A 13,279-nucleotide genomic window follows, 5' to 3' on the forward strand; every position below is an offset into this window, starting at 1 on the left:
GGCTTGTGCTCTCTGACAAATAAATAAATAAAATATTTTAAAACAATTAAGCACATCAAAAATACCACAAAAAGTTAGGCGATAGTCTGAAGGAAAAAATGGAGCATATTTTGACTGAAAGTAAATTTTTTCATGTACAAAGTGCTCTTATAAATTACTAGGAAATTTTCAAACAACCTAACAGACAAAACTAATGCATCAGATGTGAACAGATACTCTGCAGAAACCCAAATTAACAGGGCTAATAAAGATATGAAAAGATGCAGAACCTCCTTCCTATCTAGGGAATTTGTAATTAAAACAAGGGAACAGGTTCACAGCTATCTGATGGGTAGCTAGGCAGAGGTTTGTTAATTCCCTGTGTTGGTAAGTGTATAGAGAAAATTTTTTTATACACTGTGGGCAAGAGTGTAAGTTTATGTAATCTTCTGGGAGGAAAACAACCTATCTTAAAATTTTAGTTTACTTGTGTTTTGACCCAGCGCCTCCTGCACAGGCATGCATAAGATGCATCTTGCAACAGGAAACGATCTATTTGTCCAAAGAGTAAAGAAAGTGACAGGCTATTCATTTGGTGGAATATTATGTAGCCATTAAAGCAATGTGACACAGATGAAGGAAGGTGGGACTGGAACAGGAAATGATCTCTAGAGCTCACGCAGCTGTCTAGAAACAGGAGTTTTGATATGAATAGACTATTCTAACCAAGTGCAGTTGATTCTCTACAAAGGAAATAAATGGTATTTAAAACTTAACTTTAAAAACAACTTAGTACTGTTTAAATTCTTGTCCCCCCCATAAAATGTTTTATATGTGTACTGACAGGGAACAATGTTTATATATATATATATATATATATATATATATAGTATACATGCACACACACACACACACACATATATATATATATAGTCCAGTATATAAACTGAAGGACAGGAGTATTGTAGGTAAGTCAGTGCTCAGCTCAGATTGCCTGAGTCCAGGTCCAGATCCCAGCATCACCACTCACTAGCTGTGACCCTGGTAAGTCACTGGACCTTGCAGATCTTAGCATCCTTCTTTGGAAAATGAGAAAAATAATAGTACTAACTCATAAGGTTGACATACGGATCAAAGGTTTTAATAGAGGGGCGCCTGGGTGGCTCTGTCGTTAAGCATCTGCCTTCGGCTCAGGTCATGATCCCGGGGTCCTGGGATCGAGCCCCGCGTCGGGCTCCCTGCTCCGCGGGAAGCCTGCTTCTCCCTCCCCCACTCCCCCTGCTTGTGTTCCCTCTCTCGCTGTGTCTCTCTCTGTCAAATAAATAAATAAAATCTTAAAAAAAACAAAAGGTTTTAATAGATGAATAACAATTAGAATGGTGCTTGGCATACAATCCATGTTTATGTATGATATATAATATCCATAAATATCTTGAGAGAAATAACTAGAGATGTTTGTATATGTTTATGCATCAACGTTTTTAGAAGACCGACTTCCGGAAAGGTTTAGAATAAACTGTGAGCCATAGGGAGTAATGCCAAAGGAGATTACTTTCTTATTTTATATCATCGCATGCTATTTAATTATTTTAATTACTAATATGTAAGACTTTTTAAATTACAAAAAAAAAAGCCTCATTGAACAGTTCAATGTAGACTGTTTTGGTAGCGCTGCAGCTCGAAACCTGTTCAGGTGGGGGCCTACCAGAATTTTGTTTGGGGATAAAATGCTCTGAAAACAAAGCTGGAGGAAACTAAGTCTTGCTATAGAAAGTGACTTCCGTTAGACATCAGACACACGAGAGATTTCTATTTTTATCAAATGGAGCATTAGTTTTGAATTTTTTTTTTTTTATCACTGCAAGAGCTTCTAATGTTTGCTCTCAGAAAATGGGAAGCCCTGGGTAGATGAAATATTCGGAAGAGAAAAGCGACCCCCGAGGCCTGTGACAAATGGCAGCAGGAGACGGGTGAGGTCTCAGGACAGTCCTGGGGGAAGCTCCGGTCTGTCTCGCCTGGGGAGGCCTGGCACGGCAGGATGAGAAGCTGCCTGGGCAGGAGGCAGGAGGTCCGCCCACGTGGCCAGCTGATCAGTGGGGCCTGGGGTGGCAGTTCAGAGCTGATGGGAAGGAGGGGGTGTGTAGTCTCCCCCGATCAGAGCCGCTTCAGCAAGGTCCTCGGGCCTCTGAGTCACCCAGCTGTGAGGGCAGGCCTCACCGAAGTCCCAGCTGAGTTTTAAATAGGTATATACGGCATGGGGGGCCCAGCAGTGTCCACCCCAAACCGGCTCCAGACCACGGACGGGTGGGGCCACGTGTGCAACTGCTCCAGCCCTAAAAGCTCCTGGATGGAGAATGTGCTTTCCACTTGGACCGCGATGTTCGTTATGTTATTTGTTATGTTCGCTCGGGCAGGTGCTGTCGGCACAGATGAATCTCTTTCTGCAAAGCACGTGTATGTCTGTTTAGTCTTAGCGACAGCTGATTGTTATTGAGCTGTGCTATCTGCTGGTCAACGTCCTGGGCACTGCACTGGTGCTGGACCTTGGAACCCTCACAACACCCCAGCATTAGGAAGTGCAGACCACATCCCATTTTCAGGCTATGAAACTGAAAATCATATCACTAGTAAGGAGCAGAGCTGTGGTGCACACCCAGTTCCTTTTTCTGAAGGTCATGGGTTTACTTACATGCTTTACCGCCTCTTCCTCCCTGTAAGGATACACAGTGTTTAGCATGAAATGGGCAAGAGTAAAATCAGAAATTGCAATAATATACAAACCCCAAAAAAGAGGGAATATGCACATACACACACGCACACAGAGTAGCTGGAAAGCGGGAATACTACCTCAGACTACAGAAGTGAGTCTTTTAAAGATGCACAGAAAACTTTTCTCTGAATGTTCTGGCCTTCACGAATTTGGAAACATAAGCAGTGACCAAGGGAGTATCCTTAGGTTACTGAGATATTTACCAGACTATTCCTATCAAGAGGAGTTCTCGTGTCATATTTAATGGATACAGTTGTGATGATTTCTGAGACCTGGAGGAGTTTGTTACATGGGCTTTTTTAGGAGGGATTTTTTAATAATAGTGTGGGTCATATTCTCAGTGATGGTTTGACCAAAGGACAGATGTGAATCATTACACCCCACCGCCCAACACTGAAAGCCAAAGGACCATCACGGAAAGCCAAAGGAATGTTGTGAAGCGTCAGTTAGGAGAAGGTGTTCGATGGTGCAGATGTGAAGCTTCCCGCAGGATGCAGTGGACAGAAGGGCCAGAGCTGGTGGCCTCTGCCGACAGAAAACCCAGCAAAGGCGGGTAGGCCATCGGTTCACAGAAGAGAAAATGCAGAGGGCCAATCCACACAGGGGAAGACGCTAACAACCAGGGAAATGCAAATTAATTAAAATAACTAGGGATTTTTTTTTTCAGCGGGTTGGCAAAATTTACATAGTGTGGCGATATCAAGTTCGGGTGGGGCTATAAGCAAAATGGCCCTTGTCATCTGCAGACGGAGTTTGCATGGGGGTCTGGGCGCCTGGAGACTCCCAGAGGAGCAGCCCGTGATGTTGAACACGCTCCTGTCCTGTGCCCCAGGGATGCCCCTGTCAGCAGGACCAGCATCCACTCCCAAGTCAGCACCAGCACATGCGCAGGTGAAGACTTATAAAAGATGTTGAGTGCAACATTTTTCGCTGAGGTGGGAATGATTTCAGTGTCCAGGAGATGGATAGACTGAGTTTATTCATATGGTGAAATACTATGCAGTGGTTATAAGTGAGCTTGATCGATACATTTTATCGACAGACCTCAAACACATAAAGGTGTACAATGATGCATGTGCTATGATAGTATTTACTGGAGTAAAACATGCTTGCACATTGTTTATGGATATTTAGACATACATATTTACACATGCACACAGCATATATAACTATAAACAATTTAATGGACATACCGAATTCTTGGCAGTAGGAGGGGTGTGGACCTCTGTGTGGGGATTATAGTGCGCTTTGATTGTATCTGTAATATTTTCTTATTAATGATAATAGTGACTGGTGGAGATAAGATAGATTACAGCAGTTGCTGACACAGTAGGAATAAGGGTGCTTGTGACACCAGGCTTTGCACTATTCTGTGTCTTTCGAATTTCTCTAAGACAGAGTGCGGGCGGGCAGGTGAGCTATGCTGTGCAGGTGAGCTAGGTTGCGCAGGGAAACGTGCTACACATACCTGCAGCCGTGGGTGTGTGTGTGTGTTGGCAACATCCGTGTGTTCTCAGGAATGATGCAGAGCATGCCTGTCCTCTGGTCCTGGCGGAGTGCCTCCCCGTCCTCACAGACACAGGTGCTCCTGCAGGTGCCCAGAGGCAGAGCTGGGCCTTTCCAAAATGTGTCTCAGTGTCCCAGGGAGCCCTGAGCCTCAGCCCCAGACCAAGCACCTGGAAAGGGGACTCTCATCCCACTGTGGTGGGTGCCCCTATCACAAACACGTGTTCCCCTGGCGTTGCAGAACATTTCTTCCTGAGTGGACTGTGACCCCCCGACATACGTTAAAAATAGGCGCACACCTTGTCATGAATTTGGAGAGGAATGTTCGTGTGTGTCTACTTTCAGAGCGGCATTATTTACACCGAACTTTCCTTTCTGGTTAGAATTGGCAGTAGATCTTGGATAGTAATCCTATCCCCCCTGTCATCTGTGATTCATTCATTAGTGTAGTTCATTCATTCATTCATCCACCCGCTGACATTCAACAAGTATCTGTGTCAGGCAGCATTCGGAAACAGCCCCCAGGATTCCTGCTCCCTGACGTGCTTTCCCCATGTACTCTGCCACCGAGTGTGCTGACCCTGGCAAATGGGATGAGATTTCACTCCCATGATTAGGTTCTGTTATATGGTCAAGATGAACGATTTTGAAGATGTCATTAAGGTCTCTGAGCAGTTAACTTTGAAGTAATGGAAAGGGAGATTATCCTGGCTGGGCCTGACCTGATCAGGTGGGGTCTTTTATAAGAGCGTCCAGGATTTCCCCAGAAAAGGAGATTCAGAGCTGAAGGGGCTTTCTCTTGCTGGTCTTGAATGTGCAGACAGCCGTGCTGGGGAGCGGGCCACGGAGCAGGGGAGAGAGGACCTCCCACAGCCTCAGGCAAATGAATTCTGCCAACAAGCACATGAGCTGCTCCACCCCTCACCTCAGAGGAGATGCCTGGCGACAGTTTGCCTGAGACCCTGAGCAGAGCCCCCGGCTAGGCTGTGTCTGCCCTCGCCCCACGGAAAGTGCGAGATGTTAATGCACGGTCGGTCGCTCTGAGCCATTATGCAGGGGTAGAAACGGAGCACAATACCCAGGATGTGTCAGTGGCTGGGGGCGCAGAAAGGAACAGACAGCCTTTGTTCCATAAGCACTCAGTCTGGTGGAGGAGAGAAAACGTGAAAGGCGCAATTTAGAGTGGAAAGAGGGATCCTGGAGATGGGACTAGGGGGTGCCCTTCAGTTGACCACAGCAGAGCCACCCAAACTCCTGCAGAGCCCTGCCCCACACCCGCGGGAGGCGAGCCAGCCATTATCACAGGTGAAGATGGTGTGAAGTGGGGAGGGACACCTCTGTTCTTTCCCTGGGCTCCTCGGCTGGGTGGCATAAGCCTGCCATTATCCATGGCTCCGAAATCCTCTTCCACCTATACCACCTGGAGGAAGCCCGTTGTCACCAGGGGAAAATGAGGTCAACAAACAAGGAGAGCCTACAGGCGAAAAGACAGAGGATCTTGAAGGTGTTTGACCCCCAGGTCCAGCGAAGCCTGAAACCAGCTTGAATCCCACCCTTCCCGGTTAAAGGAACCAATAAACCTCGGGGATTCTGGGACCTCCTATAGAGCTGTCCTGATTCATTAATACAGATGTGCATACAGGTGGTAGACAGTATACTAAGCTCTCCAATTTTAGTTACTCCTGCCATTCCAAAAACCGATGATTCATGTGAACTAATGAAGCACTGTGAGATCTTGAATGGCAGGCACGTCAGTCCCGGGTGCTTATCGGGGAGGACTGAGTCCCCGTGTGCTGAAACAGACGTCCCAGGCATGGCGGTCCAAGCGGTGCACACATGGGATGGATGACGGGTGCGGACATCTCGGAAGGGGCTCTGCCATCCAGATGAGCTGTCTGGCTTGCCTATGATTTGTGGCCACCCGGGATGGAGGGCGTTTTGGAAAGGACAGCCTAGTGGTTCAGAGGCGCTGGCCACAAGAGTCCCTGGACACAGCCCACTGGCAGGCGCCTGCTGGAGAAGGGGGTGTTGTGGTCCTGTCTCAGGGCTGCGGGTTCGTGTCTCCGTCCTGAAGGCGGGACCGATTCTGTGACCGCCACACCAGAAGAAGCCCCTAGACGTTGGAACAAACCAGGTCGTTCAGATCCGCGACCAGCTCCTGCCTGTGGATGGCCTTCCTCCTGCCCAGCTGGCCCACAGGGCTGCGGAATTTGGCCGGGCTGGGGGCGACCTGGAGGGACTGGTCATTGCTGCCGTTTTGCTGGTCGCTGCTGGACGCCGCTGACACGGAATCGGATTCAGTGAGGGAGGGCTCAACCTTGGGCTTGCCTCTGAGCTTTGGGGGATGCTGTGCAGACTGGAAATTCCGGGAGCGTGGCTTTTTGTGCCCACACACCGGCCTGTCGAGTGGAGCCTCAAAGCCATCATCCCAGGACTTGAAGTGCATCCTTCTCTGGTGCTCGGGAGCCAGGGTCTGACTTTCTGACCTGTCGCCGACATAAAGATGAGGAGCCCCTTGGAGGCCTCTCAGGGACTGGGGGTGGAGAGACCATTGAACCAACTCTCTCCTCGGGGCATTCTCCTCTTCTTCGCTCAGCTGTGGAGAGTGCCCCTGCTGGGGGGCCCAGGACACACCTTGTCGCCTGGTCCTGGGGCACATCTCCACCATGTGCCCTAAGGCATCCATCCTGAAATGTCTCTCTGGCCAGAAAGTGGGATGGGGTTTTTGGCGAGAGTCTCGTTCATTAATGATGTAGTATCTGGGGGCGCAGGCCCTGGGACCACGCGGCACCACGACCGAGAGCCCCGGTCCACGAAGAGGGGGGTCGATCTGCTGAAAGTCTCTTCGGAAAAGAGGTTCTGAGTGAACAACTTCAGCGTGCTTCATCCGCATCCTGGGGGAGCAGGACCTGTTCTCGTGCTGGTCACCTGCGCTCGTGCTCCGACCACGCAGACACCTGTAAGACAGGTGGTGAGGCCCCCAAGCCCTCGGTGCCGGCCGAGCCCGTGCCTTGGGAGCGCGGCGAGTGGGGGCAGCGGCACCCTTGGCCTGTTCGCTGACCCATGTCCCAGACTGTTAACGCGTGTTCTGCGGGTGGACGCATGGGAGCGTTTGGGGAACGCGGCTACACAGATGTCTTTACTCCTGGGATTCTCAGAGCCCTTCATGGAATGATGGAATGATGTGCACAGTGACTCTCCACGGAGGGGGTAGGACATAGGGGGTTTGCTAATATATTTCATGAGGGAGCCCCCTTTCATCCAGGAGCACATAGTGGGACTAACATTTGTGGAGTGCCTGTTAGGAGCGCTGCCCCTCACTGTCTCGGCTAGGCACCTAGCTGTCCGGCTGCTCGGGCCGCCCACCCAATGGAACGGAGTCCCTCCTCCTTGTCAAGGCCCCACAGATACACGAAGACAACCCTCCTATAGCAAGATTTCCAGTCCTCTGTTAACCTAGCCATTGTCTTCAAGGAAAAAAGCCAAAACCCCAATATACCGTAACCCCTGTATTTTAGCCGTGTGGCATTCACTGTGTCACATTCAGCTCCGATACAGTTTTCTATGTGAGTTTGGGTCAGTGCATCTTCCGGAAGCCCCACCTCCATGAAGGAGGTTCAGGGTTCGACCCATGTCGCCTGCGCAAGTAAAGCCGAGACAACTGACCCCGTGTAATACAGAGCGATCTTGTCACTAACTTGGCCAGCCTAGAACTAAAATATAAAAGATCTTGCTAATACTATGGCCACTGTGAAGTTAAAAAATAATAAAAAAACAATTATAAAAGGCATTTCCCCCCCCCCCCCTTGGGCTATAGAAATACATACCCTAGGTTGGCAGGAACGTTTGCTTAGAGGTTATCTGGCAGAAGGCCCAGGAGGAAGAATGTCCCGTTGGACACACTTTGTCCCCCCCATTTCTTCTCACAGCCACTGGCCCCGGGGCCTTCTGGCAGAATTGGAATCGGATGGCCCTGGCCCCCTGAAACCACTGAGACCCTCAGATCCCTAAGGGCTTCTTATCCTGTACTTTATGGCCCTGAGCCCTCCCTGGCAGGTGTCACGGCCAGGGAGGCGGGTTTCCTGCTGTGCTGCGGGTCAGCTCACCTGTGAGCGTCCTGCTCCAGCCTGGATTTGGAGGTGCCAGGAAGAGGTGAGCTGGGGCTGCCGAGGCCTGGCTGGGGACTCGGGGGCGTGCGTTGGGCGGCGGTCTCCCCCCTGCCTCTCTTGCTGCTGGATGAGTCCAAACTGACCACGGTGCCATTGCTCTGGGGCGCCACCGAGGGAGCCGAGGACAGCCGGCTGCTGAGGTCACTGTCCTTTGGCAGCCTCATGCTGCTTTCCTCTTGGGTTTGGATTCGGGCTGCAGGGGGAGGGTAGGATGTGAGGAGGGCGTGACGCATGCAGGCTGATGGAGCAGCAAGCGTGTGCTGACTTCCAGCTGCTGGGTCTGCAAACAAGTGTATCTGCTCGCAGATACACCCCTCCCTCGGGCAATACCGTGGTCCCTCAGGGGCTCCAAGGGGCAGCTGAGTTTCCCTCGAGCTATCCCTGCCCACTTGCCTCCCTTCCGGCCACACCAGCCTTCTGCTTTCTGTTTTCCTTCTTTCTGTAGGAGGCTCTGTCCTCTTCCCTCAGGGAGCCTGGGTGGGAGCAAGTTTGTCCAGGTGCTGCTGGAGAATTGGGATAGAGCAGGTGTGCCCGCTGTGTGGGTGGCTGGGCGTGCCCATCTGGCCTTGCCCTGCGTGCGGGAGGGGGACGGAGGGGCATGCCCTCGGGAGGCTGGACCCTGGGGTGGAGACTCGGGGAGGGGTCTTGCCAGGAAGAAATGGCCACTGGGAAAGACACAAAAGTGAACAAGACAAAGACATTCTCAGGGGTTTTCTCCAGATTTCTGGGTTTCTTTTCCTCCCCTACCTCAAAACTTCCTTCTGCTTTCAGACATGTTTTGGTGTTATTCACAGGCCTGGGTATGATGTAAAAATTGTAAACTTAAGCCAAGATTTATAACCCTAGATTTTATTTCATTGTGCCTAGTTAACTGTGAAAACCACAGTTTATCATTGGTGGTATACCATAAACTGCTGTGTTTTTAAATGTGTCACTGACCGAGACACCTGGCCTTTCTGTTTCTACTCACCTTCTACCATTTGGGCAACCTTCTTTTTATCTTCCGATCTGGCCTAAAATACAAATGATAAGCATATGTTTGTTTTGGATATAGCAGGAAGAAATAATAATACTAATCTTGGGTGGAGAGTGGGGGGAGATTTATGTGTCATACGTCATGTCCCTACACCTGTTGTCACTTGGGGACAGCATACTCGGGACTCAGACCTGTTACTTGAATGAATAATGCTGACACCCAAGAGCTGAAGTTTTACCTAGCAAGTTTTATTTTTAGACCATGTTTAGACTCTGCCGATATGGTTAACCTGAAACACAAAAGAGAAAGTATAGATTGACAACAGGGGAAATGTATGTTTCCCCAAAAATGCCCTTTGCAGCTCCAAATTCATTTCTTATTCGATTGCTTCTGGAACTGTTTCTTTACATGAATTGATATTCATGGAGTATGCTTTCAAAAACTGAAAAAGGCAGATATTTCTTGCACAGAGTTCTGGGACTGGGGTGGGGCAAGGGACACACCCACTCCCAGCTTTGTGGGGCAGGGTCACCATGAGCCTGAGGGCCGGTGCCTCCCTTGCTTCCCCCTGTCCTGGCCTGGTGTGGGGTTGGGGTGGGGGGCGGCGCGGTGTGCAGAGACTGGACCTGTCGGCCTCCCTCTGACCGTTCTGAGAGCGAAGTCCCAGACGGTAGAGAGGATAGTGACGACCAGAGTCTAAAAGTCATGGAAAAGTTGTGTCTTTGGGTCCAAGCAGAGCGGGTGGGCTCAGATGTCCAGGTTGACACAGGCTGTGGCAGCCACGAGAGGGCGCCAAAGTGCTCAGGGCATCAGCAAGGCCCCTGGGAGAGGAAAAGCCGGAGTCTGTTAGTTTCTGGGCAGATGGCAGCTATCCCTGGGTGTTCTTAGAAATAACTCTGCAGAGCCTGGGGGAGGCGTGGCCTTCCGCCCCCGGGGTGGCCAAGACTCATCGTGATTTGGAAACGGGACCTCACCCGTATTCCCTTGCTGGCCAGACCTGGCGTGTGGCTGACACACATGACAAGGCAAAGACGATCCGATACTTGCATTTTGGATCTGCATTCGGAGCTGCTGGTTGCTGAGCTTTAAGGACCTTGCGATGCTCTGAAGGTAATAGATGAGCATGCTGGAACAGAGCAGGGGCCATGAGTGAGCCCCACCCGGGGTCTGGGCTCAGGGCACCTTCCCTGCTAGGCTGGTGGGCAGGCACCAGAGGTCCCCAGGTTCCATGTGGGGGAACCACCCCACCCCCACCCTCAAGGAGGAAGGTGTGAGTGAAGGCTCAAGCTGGCCAGCATCAGGAGGGGGCTGCTTTCCTTCTTCCTCTTGGTTTTCCCAGCGACCTCCTCTGACCTGGACTTCTGCAGAGTCATAAGGATAAGGAAGGGGTGGGGACGGGAGGGGCGTTTTGCAGTGTATCATGCTATGAGTGCTGGACCCGCGCGCCGCTCTGTTTCCTCTAAATCAAAAACAAGCAGAAGCTACCCAGCTGCATTGTGAGGCCCCTTTCTGAGATTATTTCAACTTCTGTCCAATGGGACAATGGTAATGACGTGCAGCCCCATTGTTGTGGCCCCAGCGATTGCCCAAATGCGGCTGAGGAATCAGGACCCCCGGACTTCCCCGGCTCCTGTGTGATTCAGTCCCTGCCCGGATCATCAGGCTCTGTACGTGACTTTGCAATGAAGTCATCGATTTTCTATGATTATTGGAAAGCAGCGCTCCTTTGTTGGCCAAGCTGGCTGGGAGGTCGTGCATGCTACTCACAAAAGCAGAAGCACGGCAGGCAGGATGACCACAGGGCTGCTGACGTAGCCCACCACGGAGCCAAACCACGCGGGGAAGTCCTTCTCGATCGTTTCTGACACGATGTCATACATTTTCTCCTGTCCACTGCGAGAAAAGACGTAACTCCAGATGGGATCGCTCTGAGCAGAAGGATGTGGCAAAGCCATCAAGAAACAGCTATAAGGCTAGAGGTCCTGTCCTCAAAGTCAGTTACAGAGGTACGGCAAACACCCCGATCTGAGGGATATGTAACACTCCTAAGAAGATTTTATAGGAACTAACTGATTGATATTAGATTTGAAGGGGGCGTCAGTGACCACAGTGTGTGTGTGTGTGTGTGTGTGTGTGTGTGTGTGTGTGTGTGTGTGTGTTTAATAATGTATACAAACCTGGCCTCTAAATGTCGTATATGGTTTTGAAACTGACCTAAAGCAAATGCTAGGTAGAGATGTCTAGAAATCGCTACCATGATGCGGATAGATGAATAACATAGAATCAGAAGTGACGTGGCTTATCTGACCAGACAGATTTCTCTGTAGCACAGGAGCTAAGCCCCTGCCCATGTTGCTTTTAACTGAGTTGTCTGTATCTTTTCGAGATGAGCACAGACGGGAGCCTCTCTGAGGGCAGCCTGCTGTCAAGAAAAGAGCACTGGTCTTGGATTCACCAGCTGTGGTTCGAGCTCTTTCTCTGCTGCTGACCTGTTCTATCAGTCAGGAAGGGAATTCGTTTCCTTGCAGGGGCCCTTCCCCTAGAGCCGTTAGTCGCTCCAGGCAGAGCAGACAGAACAAAGTAACTTACCTGAACGGCCCGCAATTTAGAGATGGCTTGTACCGAACAATAGCAAAAATGGTTGGCAGCATGCACAGGAAGAGCATGAACAGGAGCATCGCCAGGTAGAAGTTGTTGGATCTGCAAAGAAACCGCATGCCACGTGGTGAGTTCCTTCTGTGGCCGGCTGCTGCTGATGCATGTGCCCAGAGAACCAATACCAAAACCATACCTCTGACCCATTATGAACAGAAAAGTCTTCCTCCCGCTGTTACCTAGGAAAGGGTCTGTCATAGGGTTGCTGGCAGCTTTAGCAAACTAGAAATCGGTGCCCAAAGGGACTTCATAGATGGTCCAGCCCCGGCTCTTCATCTACTAAACATTTGCTGAGTACCTGTCCACCTCAAACCAAGAGAGTGGCAAACCCTTGGTCATCCCCATAGAAGCTTGACTCACTGAAAAATCTTAGAACCTTTGCTCCATCCACCTGGCTCCCTACCTGATGGTTCCCCCCTCCTGTTCCCAGCCTCGAACTTGTCTCCTATGTCTAAGGATGGTTAGGCTCCTCTCTCACTTGGATGTGGTTTTTGCCCAACCTCTTATCCTCTCTGCTTTCTGGCTGCTCAGGGTGATTGTTCTGCTTGATTAAGCCCTGGGCCCTGAGCTCTACGCTGGTATCAGGGAACTTGGCTGCCCAGGTGTCCCCAGAAATGGCTCCGAATTATTGGGTGTGCCAGGCCCTGCACACAGCTCTGGGAAGAGGATGAGTGGTCAATCTAGAGATGGTCAGCTAGCGCTCTTTGTCTCTCTGTATGTCTCTCTCTCTCTTTAGTGAAATAGACTGGACTAGAAGAGAATAGAAAATATCAGAGCACATACAAGGTAGTAAGCAGGTGAACGTTAATTGTTAATTTGTGAAACCTTCTCTATGTCCTATATATAGGTATATATATGAATGAATATAATGAATATGCACACATACTATATATGGGGGGGTGCCTATATTTATATTCATTTATATATGTGTGTATATATATGCATATAAATATATATATGCATGCACATATAAAATATATAAAAACATATACATATGTACAAATGTATGCCTGTACATGTGTCCTGGTCAGCAGATAAAATATAAATACATTGTCATGTAAGCATTTCATGGTCAAAAGTTTGAAAGCCACTGATACAAACCCACAGAAATAACTATTATGTCAAAATAAAACAATGGGGCTCTGATCGATGTGTTCAAAGTGTGTTATGAATTCACCAAAATGGCTAAAATGAAAACACAAGCGCCCTGCAAGCTGACCGCAG

The 13,279-nt window shown here is 49.7% G+C and overlaps 1 protein-coding gene across 1 annotated transcript in view; it reads right to left on the minus strand.

The window, feature by feature from the left end:
* Positions 1-6,368: 6,368 nt before the first annotated feature.
* The window catches only part of TMC3 (transmembrane channel like 3), a 34,063-nt gene continuing 27,152 nt past the window's right edge, over positions 6,369-13,279 (minus strand). The window contains exons 17-22 of the mRNA XM_025893166.2: positions 11,990-12,100; positions 11,168-11,293; positions 10,448-10,526; positions 9,395-9,437; positions 8,362-8,617; positions 6,369-7,212 (exon numbers count right to left, since the gene is read on the minus strand). Of these exons, the coding sequence (XP_025748951.1) occupies positions 6,369-7,212; positions 8,362-8,617; positions 9,395-9,437; positions 10,448-10,526; positions 11,168-11,293; positions 11,990-12,100 (1,459 nt within the window). The remainder of the gene's footprint in view (positions 7,213-8,361; positions 8,618-9,394; positions 9,438-10,447; positions 10,527-11,167; positions 11,294-11,989; positions 12,101-13,279) is intronic.

Source organism: Callorhinus ursinus, unplaced genomic scaffold (genome assembly GCF_003265705.2).
Source record: "Callorhinus ursinus isolate GAN/ISIS: 27379988/994484 unplaced genomic scaffold, GSC_fseal_2.0 scaffold45, whole genome shotgun sequence".
In the NCBI taxonomy this organism is placed as follows: Eukaryota; Metazoa; Chordata; class Mammalia; order Carnivora; family Otariidae; genus Callorhinus; species Callorhinus ursinus.